Source organism: Rhinoraja longicauda, chromosome 19 (assembly GCF_053455715.1).
Source record: "Rhinoraja longicauda isolate Sanriku21f chromosome 19, sRhiLon1.1, whole genome shotgun sequence".
NCBI lineage: Eukaryota > Metazoa > Chordata > Chondrichthyes > Rajiformes > Arhynchobatidae > Rhinoraja > Rhinoraja longicauda.
Genome location: NC_135971.1, coordinates 12,550,410 through 12,574,315, shown reverse-complemented (window position 1 = coordinate 12,574,315; position 23,906 = coordinate 12,550,410). Strand labels below are relative to the sequence as shown.

The following is a 23,906-nucleotide window of genomic DNA, read 5'->3' as shown; positions in this document are numbered from 1 at the left end:
CTTTTACCCCCCTCTTTACAATTAAAAGAAAACAATACTCCCCCCAATTCCAATGTTACTTTGCTTCTGATAAGGAACTCCACGCTGACAATCTCGCCCCTCCAAGTCCAAGTATATTTATTCTTACTAACCTTCTGTGTGTTGTTGTTACATTCTTTCTTTTCTTGATACATTCCCTCTCTCTGTCCAAGACCTAGTTTCTCTTTGCTTGTTGTCGTTGTTGGTTGGATTTATTTCTTCCCCCTGCCCTTTCTAAGTAAAGATTCCCTCTTGCATACACTGGGATTTGATTCACAAGACGAGCCACCATAAACTGAGAGCGCCTTTTACACTAAAAAAAAAAGTCTTCCCCAGCAGAGAGCTGTGTGGGCGTTTGGGTTTTTTGGGGGAGGGAGAGAGAGAGGGAGGGAGGGAGGGAGGGTGTTTCTGCAAGTTCTTGCAAGGCAGCGCCACCTTCAGATGGCCACCAAGAAGCTGGAGGAACTTGGAAGACAGACTCAAAATGCTGGAGTAACTCAGAGGGTCAGGCAGCATCTCTGGAGAGAAGGAATGGGTGACGTTTCCCAGGTCAGGCAGCATCTGAGACCGCACCTGGAGTACTGTGTGCAGTTTTGGTCTCCAAATTTGAGGAAGGATATTCTTGCTATTGAGGGCGTGCAGCGTAGGTTCACCAGGTTAATTCCCGGGATGGCGGGACAGTCATCTGTTGAAAGACTGGAGCGACTAGGCTTGTATACGCTGGAATTTAGAAGGACGAGAGGAGATCTTATCGAAACGTATAGGATTATTAAGGTGCTGGACATGTTAGAGGCAGGAAACATGTTCCCAATGTTGGGGGAGTCCAGAACCAGGGGTCACAGTTTAAGAATAAGGGGTCGGCCATTTAGAACTGAGATGAGCAAAACATTTTCAGTCAGAGAGTTGTGAATCTGTGGAATTCTCTGCCTCAGAAGGCAGTGGAGGCCAATTCTCTGAATGCATTCAAGAGAGAGCTAGATAGAGCTCTTAAGGATAGCGGAGTCAGGGGGTAAGGGGAGAAGGCAGGAACGGGGTACTGATTGAGAATGATCAGCCATGATCACATTGAATGGCGGTGCTGGCTCGAAGGGCCGAATGGCCTCCTCCTGCACCTATTGTCTATTGTCTATTGTCTATTATCTCCGGAGAGAAGGAATGGGTGATGTTTCCCAGGTCAGGCAGCATCTCTGGAGAGAAGGAATGGGTGATGTTTCCAGGATAGGAGGCATCTCTGGAGAGCAGGGAATTAACTGCAGATGCTAGTTTACACCAAAGATAGACACAAAGTGCTGGAGTAACTCAGCGGGACAGACAGCATCTCTGAAGAGAAACATAGAAACATAGAAAATAGGTGCAGGAGGAGGCAATTCGGCCCTTCGAGCTAGCACTGCCATTCATTGTGATCATGGCTGATCATCCACAATCAGTAACCCGTGCCTGCCTTCTCCCCATATCCATTGATTCCACTAGCCCCTAGAACTCTATCTAATTCTCTCTTAAATCCATCCAGTGATTTGGCCTCCACTGCCCTCTGTGGCAGAGAATTCCACAAATTCACAACAAATTCTCTGGGTGAAAAAGTTTCTTCTCACCTCAGTTTTAAATGGCCTCCCCTTTATTCTTAGACTGTGTGGCCGCTGGTTCTGGACTCCCCTAACATTGGGAACATTTTTCCTGCATCTAGCCAGTCCTTTTATAATTTGAAACGTCTCTATAAGATCCCCTCTCGTCCTTCTAAACTCCAGTGAATACAAGCCTAGTCTGTCCAATCTTTCCTCATATGACATGAAGGAATAGGTGATGTTTCGGGTCAGGCAGCATCTCTGGAGAACATGGAATGAACTGCAGATGCTGGTTCACACCAAAGATAGACACAAAGTGCTGGAGTAACTCAGCAGGTCAGGCAGCATCTCTGGAGAGTAGGAATGGGTGACGTTTTGGGTCAGGCAGCATCTCTGGAGAGAAGGAATGGGTGACGTTTCGGGTCAGGCAAGCATCTCTGGAGAGCAGGGAATTAACTGCAGATGCTAGTCGACACCAAAGTATCCTCTAGTATCTTTGCTTTACACCAAAATTGGACACAAAGCGCTGGAGTAACTCAGCGGGTCAGGCAGCATCTCTGGAGAGAAGGAATGGGTGACGTTTTGGGTCAGGCAGCATCTCTGGCGAGCAGGGTATGAACTGCAGATGCTGGTTTTGATGATATATTTGAAAGATACAAAATATGTAACCAGCACTGAGAAATGACTAACATGACAGAAATGATGTTTCTTGACTATATTTGTGTTTCTTTCCATGTTTTATTTATCTGCTTCTGACTTATGATGTTGTGTTTCTTTTTTAATTATATTGTGTTAAGTATTAAGGGCAGGTACAATCAGCTTTGGCTTCTGTCTACACCTTTTTCTTTCGGTCAATAAATATCATGTGTGATTATATTGTTTTATTTTTTAATACAATGATTTTGTGCTATTTAACTTTCACAACTGTATGGTCAATCCGTTGTATTGTACTGACTGGAAAATAAATAAATAAGCAGGCAAGTAAATAAATAAATAAGTAAATAATTAGATAAATAAATAAATAAATAAATACATGGGTAGACAGATAAGTGAATAAATAAATAAATAAATAAATAAATAAGTAGATAATTAGATAAATAAATAAATAAATACATGGGTAGACAGATAAGTGAATAAATAAATAAATAAATAAATAAGTAGATAATTAGATAAATAAATAAATAAATACATGGGTAGACAGATAAATAAATAAATAAATACATGGGTAGACAGATAAGTAAATAAATAAATAAATAAATAAGTAAGTAAATAATTAGATAAATAAATAAATAAATACATGGGTAGACAGATAAATAAATAAATAAATACATGGGTAGACAGATAAGTAAATAAATAAATAAATAAATAAGTAAATAATTAGATAAATAAATAAATAAATACATGGGTAGACAGATAAATAAATAAATAAATACACGGGCAGACAGATAAGTGAATAAATAAATAAATACATGGGTAGACAGATAAATAAATAAATAAATACATGGGCAGACAGATAAGTGAATAAATAAATAAATAAATAGATGGATAGATAAATAAACAAACAGATAAGCAGATAAATAAATAAATAAATAAATAAATAAATAGATAGATAGATAAATAAATAAATAGATAAATAAATAGATAAATAAATAAATAGATAGATGAACAAATAAATAAATAAAAGACAGGTAAATAAATAAATAAATTAATAGATTGATAAATAGATAAATAAATAAATAGATAGATGAACAAATAAATAAATAAAAGACAGATAAATAAATAAATAAATAAATAGATTGATAAATAAACAGATAAATAAATAGATAAATAAATAAACAAATGAACGAATAAATAAATAAATAAACAGACAGATAAACAGATAAATAAATAAATAAATAGATAAATAAATAAATAGATAAATAAATGGATAGGTAAATAAATAAATAACTAAATAGAAAGAAAGATAAATGAATAAACAAATAAATAGATAAATAAATAAATAATGGATAGATAAATAAATAAATAAACAGATAAATGAATGAATAAATAAATAAATTAATTGATTTATAGATAAATAAATAGACAAGTAAATAAGTAAATAAATAAATAAATAGATAGACAGATAAATGAATAAATAAATAAATGAATTCAATAATATAAAAAATAAAAATAAATCTCTGGAGATAAGGAAATTAACTGCAGATGCTAGTTTACACCAAAGATAGACACAAAGTGCTGGAGTAATGCAGCGGGACAGACAGCATCTCTGGAGAGAAACATAGAAACATAGAAAATAGGTGCAGGAGGAGGCCATTCGGCCCTTTGAGCCAAAGATAGACACAAAGTGCTGGAGTAATGCAGCGGGTCAGGCAAGCATCTCTGGAGAGAAGGAATGGGTGACGTTTCGAGTCAGGCAGCATCTCTGGAGAACTGGGAATTAACTGCAGATGTTGGTTTACACCAAAGATAGACACAAAGTGCTGGAGTAACTCAGCGGGTCAGGTAGCATCTTTTAGTTTAGTTTGGAGATACAGCACGGATACAGGCCCTTCGGCCCACCGAGTCCGTGCCGACCAGCGATCCTCGCACACTATCACACTCGAAGGACAATTTACAATTTTTACCGAAGCCAATTAACCTACAAACCCTGATTGCTATTTGCAATGTGCCGTACATCTCTGTCACCACCTCAAAGCGTCATTAACAACCCATACCCTGTAGTAACTCTGACCCCAATCTATCAGACCATCCTTGTGTTTCACTCATTGTTTAGAAATAACAATTTAGACTGTAATTTGAGTATTGTATTCAATTCTGATCACTCCATTTCCGGAGTGGTGGCGCAGCGAGACCCGGGTTCGATCCTGACCAGGGCCGTCTTAACGCATGGGCCTGATGGGCACTTGCCCGGGGCCCCACGAGCATAGGGGCCCCATGCTGATCTGTGTATGTTAAGTGACTTGCAATAAATAAATACTACTTTAAAAATGTTGGTTCAATAAGTGCTTTTTTCGCAACATTTTCGGTCACTAAGTACTTCTCACAGCGATCTGGAAGTGCTTTTCGCAACAATGTAGCACCCTAAATCCATCGCTAAGTGCTTTTCGGTAAGTGCTTTTCGCCGGCACGACAGGGGGGGGGGGGGTGGTAGGGAAAGGGGGGTGGGGGAGAGTAACGGTAGGGGCCGCAGTACACTGCTTTGCCCGGGGGCCCATAATGCTGTAAAAACGGCCCTGATCCTGACCACGGGTCCTTGTCTGTATGGAGCTTGCACGATCTCCCCAGTGAATAAAGCTAATGGAACGTTGGCCTTCATGACAAGAGGAGTTGACTATACGAGCAAAGAGGTCCTTCTGCAGTTGTACATCTTCATATCATATATCATATCATATCATATATATACAGCGTGGAAACAGGCCTTTTTGGCCCACCAAGTCCGCGCCACCCAGCGATCCCCGCACACTAACACTATTAACACTATCCTACACACTAGGGACAATTTTTTACATTTACCCAGCCAATTTACCTACATACCTTATCGAAACGTATAAGATTATTAAGGGGTTGGACACATTGGAGGCAGGAAACATGTTCCCAATGTTGGGGGAGTCCAGAACCAGGGGCCACACACAGTTTAAGAATAAGGGGTCGGCCATTTAGAACGGAGATGAGGAAAAACGTTTTCAGTCAGAGAGTTGTGAATCTGTGGAATTCTCTGCCTCAGAAGGCAGTGGAGGCCAATTCTCTGAATGCATTCAAGAAAGAGCTAGATAGAGCTCTTAAGGATAGCGGAGTCAGGGGGTATGGGGAGAGGGCAGGAACGTGGTACTGATTGTGAATGATCAGCCATGATCACATTGAATGGCGGTGCTGGCTCGAAGGGCCGAATGGCCTCCTCCTGCACCTATTGTCTATTATCTAGTGTCTATTGAGATGAGGAAAAACATTTTTACTCAGAGAGTTGTAAATCTGTGGAATTCTTTGCCTCAGAAGGAATTCTCTGGGTGAAATTTTTTTTTTCTTGCCTCATTTTTCAAAATGGCCTCCCCTTTATTCTTAGACTGTGTGTGTGTGTGTGTGTGTGTGTGTGTGGCCCCTGGTTCTGGACTCTCAGATATCTCTTGTTTAACCCTTATCCCTAACCAGTCTGAAGAAGGGTCTCGACCCGAGAGGTCACCCATTTCCTTCTCTCCAGAGATGCTGCCTGCCGGAATGGCGGGACTGTCGTATGTTGAAAGGCTGGAGCGATTGGGCTTGTATACACTGGAATTTAGAAGGATGAGGGGGGATCTTATTGAAACATATAAGATAATTAGGGGATTGGACACATTAGAGGCAGATAACATGTTCCCAATGTTGGGGGAGTCCAGAACAAGGGGCCACAGTTTGAGAATAAGGGGTAGGCCATTTAGAACGGAGATGAGGAAGAACTTTTTCAGTCAGAGGGTGGTGAAGGTGTGGAATTCTCTGCCTCAGAAGGCAGTGGAGGCCAGTTCGTTGGATGCTTTCAAGAGAGAGCTGGATAGAGCTCTTAAGGATAGCGGAGTGAGGGGGTATGGGGAGAAGGCAGGAACGGGGTACTGATTGATAGTGATCAGCCATGATCGCATTGAATGGCGGTGCTGGCTCGAAGGGCTGAATGGCCTCCTCCTGCACCTATTGTCTATTGTCTATTGTCTATTGTTGTTCCTGAATGACTTCCCTTGAAATTAAAAATAGGGTGATGTGTTGTTTGTCAGCAACGACCTGTCATTCACTTCACAGTGCCAAGAAAGATGATATATTTAGCCATCTTCTTCCCCCCTCTCCTCTACCCCCACATCCTGCCTTCTGTAATCAGCTTAGCACAGCTGGGAATCGAAAGTGAGTTGACGAGATATTTAACTGCCGGTGGTGTCAGGGTATTTATTGGGCTTTGAGTTTTGTATCGGGGATACAGCGTGGAAACCAGGCCCTTCGGCCCACCGGGTCCGTGCCGACCGGCAATCACCCGCGCACTTACACACTACCCTGTTGAACGACTGGAGTGACTGGGCTTGTATTCACTGGAATTTAGAAGGATGAGACAATAGACAATAGACAATAGACAATAGGTGCAGGAGGAGGCCATTCAGCCCTTCGAGCCTGTACGCACCGCCATTCAATGCGATCATGGCTGATCACTATCAATCAGTACCCCGTTCCTGCCTTCTCCCCATACCCCCTCACTCCGCTATCCTTAAGAGCTCTATCCAGCTCTCTCTTGAAAGCATCCAACGAACTGGCCTCCACTGCCTTCTGAGGCAGAGAATTCCACACCTTCACCACCCTCTGACTGAAAAAGTTCTTCCTTTGAGAGGGGGATCTTATTGAAACATATAAGATTATTAAGGGATTGGACACGTTAGAGGCAGGAAACATGTTCCCGATGTTGGGGGAGTCCAGAACCAGGGGGTCACAACACAGTTGAAGAATAAGGGGTCGGCCATTTAGAACGGAGATGAGGAAAAACTTTTTCACTCAGAGAGTTGTGAATCTGTGGAATTCTCTGCCTCAGAAGGCAGTGGAGGCCAATTCCCTGGATGCTTTCAAGAGAGAGCTAGATAGAGCTCTTAAAGATAGCGGAGTCAGGGGGTATGGGGAGTGGGCAGGAACAGGGTACTGATTGAGAATGATCAGCCATGATCACACTGAATGGCGGTGCGTACAGGCTCGAAGGGCCGAATGGCCTCCTCCTGCACCTATTGTCTATTGTCTATCCTAAGCACACTGGGGGACAATTTACTTTTATAGCAGGCCAACTAACCTGCAAACCTGTGTGGGAAAGAACTGCAGGTGCTGGTTTAAACCGAAGATAGACGCAAAATGCTGGAGTAACTCAGCGGGTCAGGCAGCATCTCAGGAGAGAAGGAATGGGTGATGTCTCGGGTCGAGACCCTTCTTCAGACTGATGTCAGGGGAGAGGGAGATGCAGAGATAAGGAAGTGTCAGGTGTGAAAACGAGTCAAAGAGGATGAAGGTCAAGGAAGATGTCGAATGGATCATTGTTAGCTCGGAGAAGGTAACAAAAAAAGTAATAATATCCTTCTATGAAAGAAAAACCTTTCCACCCAGAGAGTTGTGAATCTGTGGGATTCTCTGCCTCAGAAGGCAGTGGAGGCCAATTCTCTGGATGCTTTCAAGAGAGAGCTAGATAGAGCTCTTAAGGACAGCGGAGTCAGGGGGTATGGGGAGAGGGCAGGAACGGGGTACTAATTGTGGATGATCAGCCATGATCACAGTGAATGGCGGTGCTGGCTCGAGGGGCCGAATGGCCTCCTCCTGCACCTATCGTTTGTTGTCTCTTGTCTATTCCAGAGATGCTGCCTGCCCCGCTGAGTTACTCCAGCATTTTGTGTCTATCTTCAGTGTAAACCAGCATCTGCAGTTCCTTCCGACACATGTTTATTGATATGTTTGGAGGTACAGCGCGGAAAGAGGCCCCTCGGCCCACCGAGTCGGCGCCGACCAGCGATCCCCGCGCACTAACGCTACCCTACGCACACTGGGAACAATTTTACATTTATAAGCAAGCCAGTCAACCGACAAACCCGTACGTCTATGGAGTGCAGCAGATAGACAATACACGATGACAATTGATACGGGACAAAGGGAATAATGTGAATAACGTTTTTGTGCAAGATTAAGTCCAGTAAAGTCCGATCAAACATAGTCCGAGGGTCTCCAATGAGGTAGATGGGAGCTCAGGACCGCTCTCTGGTTGTGGTAGGATGGTTCAGTTGCCTGATCACAGCTGGGAAGAAACTGTCCCCCAATCTGGAGGTTCAGTTTAGTTTAGTTCAGAGATACGGCGCGGAAACAGGCCCTTCGGCCCACCGGGTCCGTCCGCGCCGACCAGCGATCCCCGCACACTAACACTATCCCACACACACTCGGGACCATTTTTACATTTACCCAGCCAATTCACCCACAAACCTGCACGTCTTTGGAGTGTGGGAGGAAACCGGAGCACCCGGAGAAAACCCACGCAGGTCACGGGGAGAACGTGCAAACTCCGTACAGACGGCGCCCGTAGTCGGGATCGAACCCGGGTGTCCGGCGCTGTGAGGCAGCAAGACTACCGCTATCATCGCTACCCTACAGATGCACTGTAGAAAGGATTTTACAGCCATGCATCGCTCCATCCAAGACCCACAAGCAACTGCAGAGAATTGTGGACGCAGCCCAGACCATCATGCACACAAACCAACCTCCCTTCCATCGACTCCATCTACACCTCACGCTGCCTCGGCAAGGCCAGCAGCATCATCAAGGACCAGTCTCACCCCCGGTCACTCCCTCTTCTCCCCGCTCCCATCGGGCAAGAGGTACAGAAGTGCGAAAACACACACGGTGGCGCAGCGGTAGAGTTGCTGCCTCGCAGCGCCGGAGACCCGGGTTCGACCCCGACTACGGGCGCCGTCTGTACGGAGTTTGCACGTTCTCCCCGTGACCTGCGTGGGTTTTCTCCGGGTGCTCCGGTTTCCTCCCACACTCCAAAGACGTGCAGGTTTGTAGGTTAATTGGCTTGGTAAATGTAAAAATGGTCCCTAGTGGGTGTAGGATAGTGTTTAATGTACGGGGATCGCTGGTCGGCGCGGACCCGGTGGGCCGAAGGGCCTATTTCCGCGCTGTATCTCTAAACTAAACTAAACTAAACCTCCAGATTCAGGGAGAGTTTCTTCCCAGCTGTTATCAGGCAACTGAACCATCATACCACAACCAGAGAGCGATCCTCACCTGCCATCGACCTCATTGGAGACCCTTGGACTATGTTTGATCACACATTACTGGACTTTATCTTTGCACTGAACGTTATTCACATTATTCCCTTTATCCCGTATCAATTGTCATCGTGTACTGTCTCTCTGCTCTAGAAAGGAACTGCAGATGCTGGTTTAAACTGAAGATAGGCACAAAAAGCTGGAGTAACTCAGCGGGCCAGGCAGCATCTCTGGAGAGAAGGAATGGGTGACGTTTCGGATCGAGACAAAGAAAACATAGACAATAGGTGCAGGAGGAGGCCATTTGGCCCTGCGAGCAGCACCGCCATTCATTGTGATCATGGCTGATCATCCACAAACAGTAACCCGTGCCTGCCTTCTCCCCATATCCCTTGATCCCATTAGCCCCTAGAGCTCTATCCAACTCTCTTTTAAATTCATCCAGTGAATTGGCCTCCACTGCCTTCTGTGGCAGAGAATTCCACAAATTCACAACTCTCTGGGTGCAAACGTTTTTTCTCACCTCAGTTTTAAATAGCCTCCCCTTTATTCTTAGACTGTGTGTGTGGCCCCTGGTTCTGGACTCCCCCAACATTGGGAACATTTTCCCTGCATCTGGTTTGTACAGTCCTTTTATAATTTTAGACGTCTCTACAAGATCCCCTCTCATTCTTCCAAACTCCAGTGAATACAAGCCCAGTATTTCCAATCTATCCTCATGTGACAGTCCCGCCATCCCGGGGATTAACCTGGTGAACCTACGCTGCACTGCCTCAATAGCATGGACGTCCTTCCTCAAGTTGGGAGACCAAAACTGTACGCAATACTCCAGGTGCGGTCTCACCAGGGCCCTGTACAACTGCAGAAGGACCTCTTTGCTCCCATACCCAAATCCTCTCGTTTTGAGACCTTTCTAGTGGAGTCTGCAGAAGGTTCCCTTAAAGTCATCAGTCACTTAAAGTAAGTGTGCAGGTACAGCAGGCAGTGAAGAAAGCTCATGGCATGTTGGCGTTTATGACAAGAGGAGTTGAGTATAGGAGCAAAGAGGTCCTTCTGCAGTTGTACAGGGCCCTAGTGAGACCGCACCTGGAGTACTGTGTGCAGTTTTGGTCTCCAAATTTGAGGAAGGATATTCTTGCTATTGAGGGCGTGCAGCGTAGGTTCACCAGATTAATTCTCGGAATGGCGGGACTGTCATACGTTGAAAGACTGGAGCGACTGGGCTTGTATACACTGGAATTTAGAAGGATGAGAGAAGATCTTATCGAAACATATAAGATTATTAAGGGATTGGACACACTAGAGGCAGGAAACATGTTCCCAATGTTGGGGGAGTCCAGAACCAGGGGCCACAGTTTAAGAATAAGGGGTAGGCCATTTAGAACTGAGATGAGGAAAAACGTTTTCAGTCAGAGAGTTGTAAATCTGTGGAATTCTCTGCCTCAGAAGGCAGTGGAGGCCAATTCTCTGGATACTTTCAAGAGAGAGCTGGATAGTGCTCTTAAGGATAGCAGAGTCAGGGGGTATGGGGAGAGGGCAGGAATGGGGTACTGATTGTGAATGATCAGCCATGATCACATTGAACGGCGGTGCTGGCTCGATGGGCCGAATCGCTACCTCCTGCATCTATTGTCTATTGAAATGTCACCCATTCCTTCTCTCCAGAGATGCTGCCTGTCCCGCTGAGTTACTCCAGCATTCTCTGTCTACTTTCTTTCCGCTGACTGGTTAGTTAACATGCAGCAAAAGCTTCTGACTGTATCTCTGGTACACGTGACAAGAAACTAAGGAATAGGCGTGGGAAGGAACTGCAGGCGCTGGTTTAAACCGAAGATGGACGCCAACATGCTGGAGTAACTCAGCGGGACAGGCAGCATCTCTGGAGGGAAGGTAGATACAAAATGCTGGAGTAACAATAGACAATAGACAATAGACAATAGGTGCAGGAGGAGGCCATTCGGCCCTTCGAGCCAGCACTACCATTCAATGTGATCATGGCTGATCATTCTCAATTAGTATCCCGTTCCTGCCATCTCCCCATACCCCATGACTCCGCTATCCTTAAGAGCTCTATCTAGCTCTCTCTTGAATGCATTCAGAGAATTGGCCTCCACTGCCTTCTGAGGCAGAGAATTCCACAGATTCACAACTCTCTGACTGAAAAGGTTTTTCCTCATCTGCGTTCTAAATGGCCTACCCCTTATTCTTAAACTGTGGCCCCTGGTTCTGGACTCCCCCAACATTGGGAACATGTTTCCTGCCTCCAATGTGCCCAACCCCTTAATAATCTTACATGTTTCGATAAGATCTTCTCTCATCCTTCTAAATTCCAGTGCATACAAGCCCAGTCGCTCCAGTCTTTCAACATATGACAGTCCCGCTGTTCCGGGAATTAACCTGGTAAACCTACGCTGCACGCCCTCAAGAGCAAGAATATACTTCCTGCATCTAGCTTGTCCAGTCCTTTTATAATTTGATATGTGTCTATAAGATCAAGATCAAGATCAAGATCAAGATCAAGATCAAGATAGCTTTATTTGTCATCCAATATTGGACGAAATTCGGTCACCCACAGTCCAACAATAAAAGCATTAAATAGGCATTCAAATTACACAACCCCAAAACCCCCAAAACACAGTCCAACAATAAAAGCATTAAATAGGCATTAAAATTACCCAACCCCAAAAACACACAAAAAAGAAACATCCATCACAGTGAGTCTCCTCCTCCAGTCCTCTCCTCTCCTCACTGTGATGGAAGGCCACAATGTCTTTCCCTTCTCCTGCTGTCCTCGCCCGCAGCCAGGTTGTTGTGGTTGCAGGCCGCACCGGACGGTCCACAGCGGGCCAAGCCCAAGGCGCGTCGCGTCGCAGCCGCTCCCGCAGCCTCCGAAGACGGCCGGCTCCGCCGATGATAAGTCCGATCCGGGGCGGGCGAACACGCTGCTGCTGCCGCTGTTGCTGCACGTCGGGGCGGTCGTGGCTCCCGACATTGAAGCCCCCGCCCAGCAGAGAAATATCCCGCGGCATATCTTAGGCCGCGCCGGACGGTGAAATGTCCTCGACCCAAGCCCCGCGACCCGGGGCGGGCGAACCCGCTGCCGCTGCTGGAGCTCCCGATGTCGGCATCCACGCGGCCCGAGCCTAAGGCGAGTCGCAGCCGCTCCCGCAGCCTCCGAAGACGGCCGGCTCCGGTGGTGGTAAGTCCGATCCGCGGGCTCTGCGAACCAGAGCCCTGGAGGCCGCCAGCTCCAGGAGTTGGGCCGATGGTAGGCCGCAGATGGAACGGAGACACGGCCCAGAAAACAAAGGTCGGGTCTCCGTTCGGAAGGGATACATATTTACAATGTTACAGTTCCCCCCCTCCCCCCCACATATACACACAGTACACAAACACAAAAACACCACATCACAACTACAATTAAGACAACAAAAACAACAAAAACACAAGACAAATGGACCGCAGCTGCTATGGCAGCGCCGCCATTTTGCAGGCCCCTCTCATCCTTCTAAACTCCAATGAATATAAGCTCAGTCTTTTCAATCTTTTCTCATATGACAGTCCCGCCATCCCAGGGATCAATCTCGTGAACCTACGCTGCACTGCCTCAATTACAAGGATGTCCTTCCTCAAATTAGACCAAAACTGCACACAGTACTCCAGGTGCGCTCTCACTAGGGACCTGTACAACTGGGACGGGCAGCATCTCTGGAGAGAAGGTAGATACACAAAATGCTGGAGTAACTCAGCGGGACGGGCAGCATCTCTGGAGAGAAGGTGCGGGCGACTGTTTTCGGGGCGGCGGGGGGGCCGAGACCCTTTGTCGGCGGCCCCACGATCCTCAGAAACGTCTCTGGGAGCGATTCCTAGAAGCCGACCACAACAATGCCAAGTCATCGCAGTTTCAAGAACTCTAAAACTGGGTCTATCTGTTGCACCACCTTGTACGGACGGAAGGACGGAGGGGGGTGGGGGGGGGGGAAGAATAGTATAAATGTGTGCACGCAGCGAGCTTATCGACCGTCAGAGCGCAGAGCTTCGCTATCCCGACTCTCAGGCTCACCTTCATCCCCGCACCCAGCGTGTGACGCTCGTCGATTTGCCGGGCCAAGGATCGCCTGTCTCCGAGAGCCCGTCTCCGAGATCCCGTCTTCCCCCCGTGAAAACCCGTGAGGATTTCGCCTGGAGATTTCAAGCGCCTCGTTGAGATTCTGAGTCGTTTCAGCCGGCGTTCAGCGACTACCCCGCGGTTTCCTCTCAGGAGCGCCGGGTTCCTCTCCCGCCCGTCCGTGCGCGTCTCGGGCAACGATGCGGCCTCGTGGGACGAAGGATGCGCTCGGTTTCGTGCTGGGTTCGCGCCCGCTTACCCTCACCCTGCCGGCCGCGGCTCTGTGCTGGGCGATCGTCCTCCTGGGACCCGTGGTGCTCGCCAAAAAAGAGGTAAGGGGGCGCGACGGACTCGCGGTTAAAAAAGGGCCGGGGTAACTCGGCGGGACGGGTAGCGTAGAGTCGCAGAGTGATACACAGGGTGGAAACAGGCCCAACTCGCTCACACCGGCCAACAATGTCCCAGCTACACTAGTCCCACCTGCCCGCGCTTGGCCCACATCCCTCCAAACCTGCCCTGTCCATGTACCTGTCCGACTGTTCCTTAAACGATGGGATAGTCCCAGCCTCAACTACCTCCTCTGGCAGCTCGTTCCACACACCCACCACCCTCTGTGTGGAAAAATTCCTATTAAATCTTTTCTCCTTCACCATGTCCTCTGGTCCTCGATTCCCCTACTCTGGGCAAGAGACTCTGTGCGTCTACCCGGTCTATTCCTCTCGTGATTTTGTACACCTCTGTAAGATCTCCCCTCATCCTCCTGCGCTCCATGGAATAGAGACCCAGCCTGCCCCAACCTCTCCCTGTAGCTCACACCCTCTAGTCCTGGCAACATCCTCGTACGTCTTCTCTGAACCCTTTCGAGCTTGAAATTTCTGGAGAGAAGGAATGGGGGGCGTTTCGGGTTCGAGACCCTTCTTCAGACTGAGAGTCAGGGGAGGAGGGGAAACTCGAGGGAGGTGTGGAAAGATTCCGAACAAATCAGATGACCAAGGCAAGGTGGAGCCCACAATGCTCCATTGTTGGCTGTAGAAGAGGGCCCTAGTGAGACCGCACCTGGAGTACTGTGTGCAGTTTTGGTCTCCAAATTTGAGGAAGGACATTCTTGCTATTGAGGGCGTGCAGCGTAGGTTCACCTGGTTAATTCCCGGAATGGCGGGACTGTCATATGTTGAAAGACTGGAGCGACTGGGCTTGTATACACTGGAATTTAGAAGGATGAGAGGGGATCTTATTGAAACAAACAAGATTATTAAGGGGTTGGACACGTTAGAGGCAGGAAACATGTTCCCGATGTTGGGGGAGTCCAGAACCAGGGGCCACACACAGTTTAAGAATAAGGGCTAGGCCATTTAGAACGGAGATGAGGAAAAACAATTTCACCCAGAGAGTTGTGAATCTGTGGAATTCTCTGCCTCAAAAGGCAGTGGAGGCCGATTCTCTGAATGCTTTCAAGAGAGAGCTAGATAGAGCTCTTAAAGATAGCGGAGTCAGGGGGTATGGGGAGAAGGCAGGAACGGGGTACTGATTGAGAATGATCAACCATGATCACATTGAACGGCGGTGCGTACAGGCTCGAAGGGCCGAATGGCCTCCTCCTGCACCTATTGTCTATTGTATCTTTAGAGAGGAGATGAGGAGGAATGGTGAAGCCTGAGGGTGGTGAATCTGTGGAATTCTATTGTCTGTTGTCTAATGTCTCTCTCCCCCTCCCTCTCCCTCTCTGACTCTCCCCTCTCTCTCTCCCCCTCCCCTCTCTCTCTCTCTTTCTCTCTCTCCCTCTCTCTCCTCCCCTCTCTGCCTCTCTCTCCCTCTCTCCCTCTCCCCTCTCTCTCTCCCCTTCCCCCTCCCCTCTCTCTCTCTCTTTCTCTCTCTCCCTCTCTCCGCCTCTCTCTCTCCCTCTCTCTCTCTCTCTCCCTCTCCCTCTCCCTCCCTCTCCGTCCCCCTCACCCTCTCTCTCTCTCTCTCTCTCTCCCCCTCTCCCCCTCTCTCTCTCCCCCTCTCTCTCTCTCTCCCTCCCTCTCTCCCTCTCTCTCCCTCCCTCTCCCCTCTCTCTCTCCCTCTCTCTCCCCTCTCTCTCTCTCTCCCTCTCTCTCCCCCTCTCTGCCTCTCTCTCTCTCTCTCTCTCTCTCTCTCTCTCCCTCTTTCTCTCCCTCTCTCTCTCTCCCTCTCCCTCGCCCACAGGTGAGTTGCCCGGATGTTTGCCGTTGCCCGTGGCCTCAGCGTTGCCGGGCGGGGGTGCCGCTTGTTTTGGACGGGTGCTCATGTTGCCAGGTCTGTGCCGCCATGTTGAACGAGAAGTGCGGCGCCCGGAGGCCGTGCGCGACGGGACTCCGCTGCCAGACGTCCGCGGGGCGGGACCGCAGTCGTGGGGTGTGCAGAGGTGAGCGGGTCGGCGCGTTCGGGGCCCGGTCTCTCGCACCCCCCTCTCCCACCACGGTCGGCAGGACACGGGGAGGGCGCGGGGGGGAAGGTGTGGGGGGGGGAAAGGTGTGTGGGGGGGGGAAGGTGTGTGGGGGGAGGAGCGGGGGGAGTGTGTGGGGGGGGGGGTGTCACGGGGTTCAGGAATATTGGGGGGATTTGCAAGGGGGGTTATTTTTTTACACACAAATACTTTGTTCCAAAACAAAACAAACGTACAAAGTAGTGACCCGATCAAATCATGAACTGCCCGTGTCGGCCGTCTGCAAACACAACCGCTACCATATTAAACTATCGCCAACTTTGTCAGACGGAGACACACGCACGCACGCACGTGCACACACACACACACGCGCACACACGCACACACACACGCGCACACACACACACACACACACGCACGCGCACACACACACGCACACGCGCACGCACACGCACACACGCACGCACACGCACACATGCACGCACGCACGCACACACATGCATGCACGCACGCAAGCACGCACGCACGCACGCACGCACACACACACACACACACGCACGCACGCACGTGCACACACACACGCATGCACGCACGCGCACACACACACACACACGCACACACGCACGCGCACACACACACACGCACACACACACACACACTCACACACACTCACACACACACACACACTCTCACACACTCACACACACTCGCACACACACACACACACACGCACTCTCACACGCACTCTCACACACCCACACACACACACATGCACTCTCACACACACAGACACACACACACACACACACACACGCATGCACGCACGCACGCGCACACACACACACACACACACACCCCACACACACACACACGCACTCTCACACACTCACTCTCACACACACACACACACACTCTCTCACACACACCCACACACACACACTCACACACACCCACACACACTCGCACACACACACACACACACATACACACTCTCTCTCACACACGCACTCTCTCACACACACACACACCCACACACACTCACGCACTCTCACACTCGCACGCACTCTCACACTCTCACACACACACACACACACCCACACACACACACACACACACGCACTCTCACACGCACTCTCACACACCCACACACACACACACGCACTCTCACACACACAGACACTCACACACACACGCACTCTCACACACACACACTCACTCGCACACACACACACACACACACTCTCTCTCACACACGCACTCTCTCACACACACACACACGCACACACACACACACACACACACACACACACCCGGCCAGAGGAAATAGTTCTGGCAGACACTATAACAACAGTTAGGCAGGTACATGGATAGGACAGGTTTGGAGGGATATGGACCCAGTGCGGGCAGGTGGGACTAGTGTAGCTGGGACATTGTTGGCCGGTGTGGGCAAGTTGGGCTGAAGGGCCTGTTTCCACGCTGTATCACTCTATGACTCTCTTGCTCGGTGCAGATGATAATTAAACGTGTGTGTGTGTGTGTGCTGGTATGTGTGTGCGAGCGTGCGTGTGCGCGCGTGGGTGTGTGCGTGTGCGCGTGTGTGGGGGGGTGTGTGTGTGCGTGCGTGTGCGTGCGTGCGTGTGCGTGCGTGCGAGTGTCTGTGTCTGCGCGTGCGTATGTGTGCGTACGTATGTGTGCGTGTGTGTGCGTGCGTGTGTGTGCGTGCGTGCGTGCATGTGTGTCTGCGTGCGTGCGTGTGTGCGTGTCCCTGTTACTGACGGCTCTGTTCCGTAACGCAGCGAGGCGGGGTGGCTCCCGGTCCTGGTCGCGGTATCGCAGCGGGCAGGGCGGCGGCGGCTGCCGTCCTCACGTTACCGAGTGGTCGCCCTGCACGGTCACCTGTGACATTGGCGTGTCCACACGGATCAGCAGCAACAACACGCAGTGCCGACGACAGGAGGAAAGCCGGCTCTGCCAAATGCGGCCCTGCGATGCCATCGACCGCCTTCACCCCAAGGTCAGTCCTCCCGTACGTCCACACCGGCGGCGTTGCCACAGACCCGGGTCCCACTCTGTACGGTGTTTGCACCTTCTCCCCGTGACCTGCGCGGGTTTTCTCCGGGTGCTCCGGTTCCCCCCCCACGCTCCAAAGACGTGCGGGTTTCGCAGCTCCATTTGGCTACGGTTAAAAACTGCAAAATGTCCCCCAGTGTGTGTGGGATAAACAGAGAAAACAATAGGTGCAGGAGGAGGACATTCGGCCCTTCGAGCCTGTACGCACCGCCATTCATTGTGATCATGGCTGATCATCCACAATCAATAACCCGTGCCTGCCTTCTCCCCATATCCCTTGATTCCACTAGCCCCTAGAACTCTATCTAACTCTCTCTTAAATCCATCCAGTGATTTGGCCTCCACTGCCCTCTGTGGCAGAGAATTCCACAAATTAACAACAAATTCTCTGGGTGAAAAAGTTTCTTCTCACCTCAGTTTTAAATAGCCTCCCCTTTATTCTTAGACTGTGTGGCCCCTGGTTCTGGACTCCCCTAACATTGGGAACATTTTTCCTGCATCTAGCTTGTCCAGTCCTTTTGTAATTTTGTACATCTCTATAAGATCCCCCTCTCATCCTTCTAAACTCCAGTGAATACAAGCCTAGTCTGTCCAATCTTTCCTCATATGACATGAAGGAATAGGTGATGTTTCGGGTCAGGCAGCATCTCTGGAGAACAGGCAATTAACGGCAGATGCTGGTTCACACCAAAGATAGACACAAAGTGCTGGAGAATCTCAGCGGGTCAGGCAGCATCTCTGGAGAGAAGGAATGGGTGCGGTTTCGGGTCAGGCAGCATCTCTGGAGAGAAGGAATGGGTGACGTTTCGGGTCAGGCAGCATCTCTGGAGAGCAGGAAGTTAACTGCAGATGCTAGTCTACACCAAAGATGGACACAAAGTGCTCGAGTATCCTTGATTCCACTAGCCCCTAGAGCTCTATCTAACTCTCTCTTAAATCCATCCAGCGATTTGGCCTCCACTGCCCTCTGCGGCAGATAATTCCACAAATTAACAACAAATTCTCTGGGTGAAAAAGTTTATTCCCACTTCAGTTTTAAATGGCCTCCCCTTTATTCTTAGACTGTGTGTGTGGCCCCATGTTCTGGACTCCCCCAACATTGGGAACATGAGTCCTGCCTCTAACGTGTCCAATCCCTTGATAATCATATGTTTCAATGAGAACCCCTCTCATCCTTCTAAATTCCAGCGTATACAAGCCTAGCCCCTCCAGTCTTTCAACGTACGACAGTCCCGCCATTCCGGGAATTAATCTGGTGAACCTACGCTGCACTCCCTCAATAGTAAGAATGTCCTTCCTCAAATTTGGAGACCAAAACTGCACACAGTACTCCAGGTGTGGTGTCACTAGGGCCCTATACAACTGCAGAAGGACCTCTTTGTTCTTATACTCAACTCCTCTTCAGAAGAAGGGTCTTGACCCATAGAAACATAGAAAATAGGTGCAGGAGGAGGCCATTCGGCCCTTCAAGCCAGCACCGCCATTCATTGTGATCATGGCTGATCATCCACAATCTATACCCCGTGCCTGACTTCTCCCCATATCCCTTGATTCCACTAGCCCCCTCAGCTCTATCTACCTCTCTCTTAAATCCATCCAGTGATTTGGCCTCCACTGCCCTCTGTGGCAGAGAATTCCACAAATTAACAACAAATTCTCTGGGTGAAAAGGTTCCTTCTCACCTCAGTTTTATACGGCCTTCCCTTTATTCTTAGACTGTGTGGCCCCTGGTTCTGGACTCCCCCAACATCGGGAACATGTTTCCTGCCTCTAACTTGTCCAATCCCTTAATAGTTTTATATGTTTCAATGAGATCCCCTCTCATCCTTCTAAATTCCAGCGTATACAAGCCCAGTCTCTCCATTCTTTCAACGTACGACAGTCCCGCCATTCCGGAAATTAACCTGGTGAACCTACGCTGCACTCCCTCAATAGCAAGAATGTCCTTCCTCAAATTTAGAGACCAAAACTGCACACAGTACTCCAGGTGCGGTCTCACCAGGGCCCTGTACTACAGCAGAAGGACCTCTTTGCTCCTATACTCAACTCCTCTTCGGAAGAAGGGTCTCGACCCGAAACGTCGCACATTCCCTCTCTCCTGAGATGCTGCCAGACCCGCTGAGTTACTCCAGCATTTTGTGATACCTTCGATTTTGTACCAGCATCTGCAGTCATTGTCCTTAAACGAGACTAGAGTCAAGTCAACCCAACTGAACCCTAGCCGTGCTCAACTGAACTATGACCTCCTGTGTTGCAGCGTGGCGGTGGCTGCCTGAAGACATACAAGGAGAAGGTGCCAAGGCCGTTTGTGTACAACGGGTGTACCAGCGTGAATGAATACCGGCCCAAGTACTGCGGGATGTGCCACGACAGGAGGTGCTGCGTGCCTTCTGAGAGCAGGAGCACACGGGTCCGCTTCCAGTGTCCCGGCGTCGAGTCCATGGTGGTGACCGTGGCCAAGGTCAAGCGGTGCGCGTGTACCCGGCCCCAGGGCGCGGTCGCCAGCTGTGCCGGCCCGCCCGCGGGCAGCCACAACCGGACGAGGAGGAGCTTGCAGGATCTGGCCCCGCCTCCGCTCCAAGGTTGAACGGCGATTTGGGTACCAGGGGCGGGTACTACCCGCTGGGCACCACATCACGCAGAGAGGCCACGCACACGCGCACACACACATACATGCACGTAGAAACATAGAAACATAGAAACATAGAAAATAGGTGCAGGAGTAGGCCATTCGGCCCTTCGAGCCTGCACCGCCATTCAATATGATCATGGCTGATCATCCAGCTCAGTATCCCGTACCTGCCTTCTCTCCATACCCCCTGATCCCTTTAGCCACAAGGGCCACATCTAACTCCCTCTTAAATATAGCCAATGAACTGGCCTCAACTACCTTCTGCGGCAGAGAATTCCACAGATTCACCACTCTCTGTGTGAAGAAAAACGTTCACATCTCGGTCCTAAAAGACTTCCCCCTTATCCTTAAGCTGTGACCCCTGGTTCTGGACTCCCCCAACATCGGGAACAATCTTCCCGCATCTAGCCTCTCCAACCCCTTAAGAATTTTATATGTTTCTATAAGATCCCCCCTCAGTCTTCTAAATTCCAGCGAGTACAAGCCCAGTCTATCCAGTCTTTCCTCATATGAAAGTCCCGCCATCCCAGGGATCAATCTGGTGAACCTTCTCTGTACTCCCTCTAAGGCAAGAACGTCTTTCCTCAGGTTAGGAGACCAAAACTGCACACAATACTCCAGGTGCGGTCTCACCAAGGCCCTGTACAACTGCAGCAGAACCTCCCTGCTCCTAAACTCAAATCCTCTTGCTGTGAATGCCAACATACCATTCGCTTTCTTCACGTACATGCACGTTCACATGCACACGCACACGCACGCGCACGTACATGCACGTTCACACACACTCATTCCCCGCCCCCCTCCCCTCCCCTCCCACCCAACAATAGACAATAACAATAGGTACAGCAGGAGGAGGCCGTTCGGCCCTTCGAGCCAGCACCGCCATTCACGGTGATCATGGCTGATAGAAACGTAGAAACATACAAAATAGGTACAGCAGGAGGAGGCCGTTCGGCCCTTTGAACAAGCACCGCCATTCACTGTGATCATGGCTGATAGAAATGTAAAAATTTAGAAACATACAAAATAGGTGCAGGAGGGGGAGGCCATTCGGCCACTTTGAGCCAGCACCGCCATTCATTGTGATCATGGCTGATCATCCACAATCAGTAACCCGTGCCTGCCTTCTCCCCATATCCCTTGATTCCATTAGCTCCCTAGAGCTCAATCTAACTCTCCTTTAAATTCATCCAGTGATTTGGCCTCCACTGCCCTCTGTGGCAGAGAATTCCACAAATTCACAACAAATTCTCTGGGTGAAAAAGTTGCTTCTCACCTCAGTTTTAAATTGCCTCCTCTTTATTCTTAGACTGTGTGTGTGTGTGGCCCCTGGTTCTGGACTCCCCCAACATTGGGAACATTTTTCCTGCATCCAGCTTGTCCAGTCTTTTTATAATTTTATACTACGCATTGTTAGCGGGGAGAAGGCAATGTTGTTTGGGATGATGAGAACAATATCAGTCTGAGGAAGGGTCTCGACCCGAATCGTCACTCATTCCTTCTCTCCAGAGATGCTGCCTGACCCGCTGAGTTCTTCCAGCTTTTTGAGTTACTCCAGCTTTTAAACCGGCATCTGCAGTTCCTTCCAGACACGTTCCTTCGAAGAGCAAAGTTGACAAAGTCCCATTAGTCACACCCGGAGTGTATTATTGTAATACTAGACCAAGTGGACCCGTTGGGCCCAAACCTCTCCTGCATTGGTGCAGCACCCTCTCCTCCCCCCCTCCCCTCCCCCCTCCCTCCCTCCTCCCCCCCTCCTCCCCTCCTCCCCCCTCCTCCCCCCTCACTCCCTAGGAAATAGATTAAAATTTTAAAATGTGAATAACTTCAAAAATATAATACCGGTTTCAATGAAACTTCTTCCATTAGCACCAAAGGGATGACGGTGAGTAATGGGGGCCTAAAATTGTCGCGCTATCGTGTACCGTTTTGGCTGTATTTCAGGAACAAACAAACAAACAAACAAACAAACGAGAGTTTTAGTATACACAAGATGCCCGGAAACAGAGCAATGAAATTCTTACTTGCAGCAGCGCCGCGGATATGTAAACACAGTAATCTGTAAAACGCAATAATAAACACATTTTTTAAAAGTTCAGTGTATATCAATGGAGTTCATTACGGTGGCGCGGCGGTAGAGTTGCTGCCTCACAGCGCCAGAGACCCGGGTTCCATCCTGACTACGGGCGCTGTCTGCAATGGCAATGAAGTCGGGCTTTGAGAAGGTGTAGAAACTGCCATTAGACAATAGACAATAGGTGCCGGAGGAGGCCATTCGGCCCTTCGAGCCAGCAGCGCCCTTCACCGTGAACATGGCTGATCATCCACAATCAGTACCCCGTGCCTGCCCTCTCTGCCCATACCCCCTGACTCCGCTATCCTTAAGAGCTATCCTTGACAGGGGAGAGTCAGTGGATGTGGTGTACCTCGACTTTCAGAAAGCCTTCGACAAGGTCCCACATAGGAGATTAGTGGGCAAAATTAGGGCACATGGTATTGGGGGGTAGGGTACTGACATGGATAGAAAATTGGTTGACAGACAGAAAGCAAAGAGTGGGGATAAATGGGTCCCTTTCGGAATGGCAGGCAGTGACCAGTGGGGTACCGCAAGGTTCGGTGCTGGGACCCCAGCTATTACATTAATGACTTAGATGAAGGGATTAAAAGTACCATTAGCAAATTTGCAGATGATACTAAGCTGGGGGGTAGTGTGAATTGTGAGGAAGATGCAATAAGGCTGCAGGGTGACTTGGACAGGTTGTGTGAGTGGGCGGATACATGGCAGATGCAGTTTAATGTAGATAAGTGTGAGGTTATTCACTTTGGAAGTAAGAATAGAAAGGCAGATTATTATCTGAATGGTGTCAAGTTAGGAAGAGGGGGAGTTCAACGAGATCTGGGTGTCCTAGTGCATCAGTCACTGAAAGGAAGCATGCAGGTACAGCAGGCAGTGAAGAAAGCCAATGGAATGTTGGCCTTCGTAACAAGAGGAGTTGAGTATAGGAGCAAAGAGGTCCTTCTACAGTTGTACCGGGCCCTGGTGAGACCACACCTGGAGTACTGTTTTGGTCTCCAAATTTGAGGAAGGATATTCTTGCCATTGAGGGCTTGCAGCGTAGGTTCACTAGGTTAATTCCCGGAATGGCGGGACTGTCGTATGTTGAAAGGCTGGAGCAATTAGGCTTGTATACACTGGAATTTAGAAGGATGAGGGGGGATCTTATTGAAACATATAAGATAATTAGGGGATTGGACACATTAGAGGCAGGAAACATGTTCCCAATGTTGGGGGAGTCCAGAACAAGGGGCCACAGTTTAAGAATAAGGGGTAGGCCATTTAGAACAGAAATGAGGAAGAACTTTTTCAGTC

The 23,906-nt window shown here is 49.1% G+C and overlaps 2 protein-coding genes across 2 annotated transcripts in view; one reads left to right on the top strand and one right to left on the bottom strand.

The window, feature by feature from the left end:
* Nucleotides 1-13,391, bottom strand: part of LOC144602849 (N(G),N(G)-dimethylarginine dimethylaminohydrolase 1-like) — a 45,569-nt gene extending 32,178 nt beyond the window's left edge. The window contains exon 1 of the mRNA XM_078415971.1: nucleotides 13,386-13,391. Coding sequence (XP_078272097.1) covers nucleotides 13,386-13,391 — 6 coding nt within the window. The remainder of the gene's footprint in view (nucleotides 1-13,385) is intronic.
* On the top strand, nucleotides 13,356-22,611 carry LOC144602682 (CCN family member 2-like). The gene is made up of 4 exons (XM_078415813.1): nucleotides 13,356-13,762; nucleotides 15,615-15,813; nucleotides 17,631-17,848; nucleotides 20,162-22,611. Exons 1-4 carry the CDS (start codon nucleotides 13,631-13,633, stop codon nucleotides 20,489-20,491), a joined length of 879 nt encoding a protein of 292 aa, XP_078271939.1. The 5' UTR covers nucleotides 13,356-13,630; the 3' UTR covers nucleotides 20,492-22,611.
* Nucleotides 22,612-23,906: the final 1,295 nt, after the last annotated feature.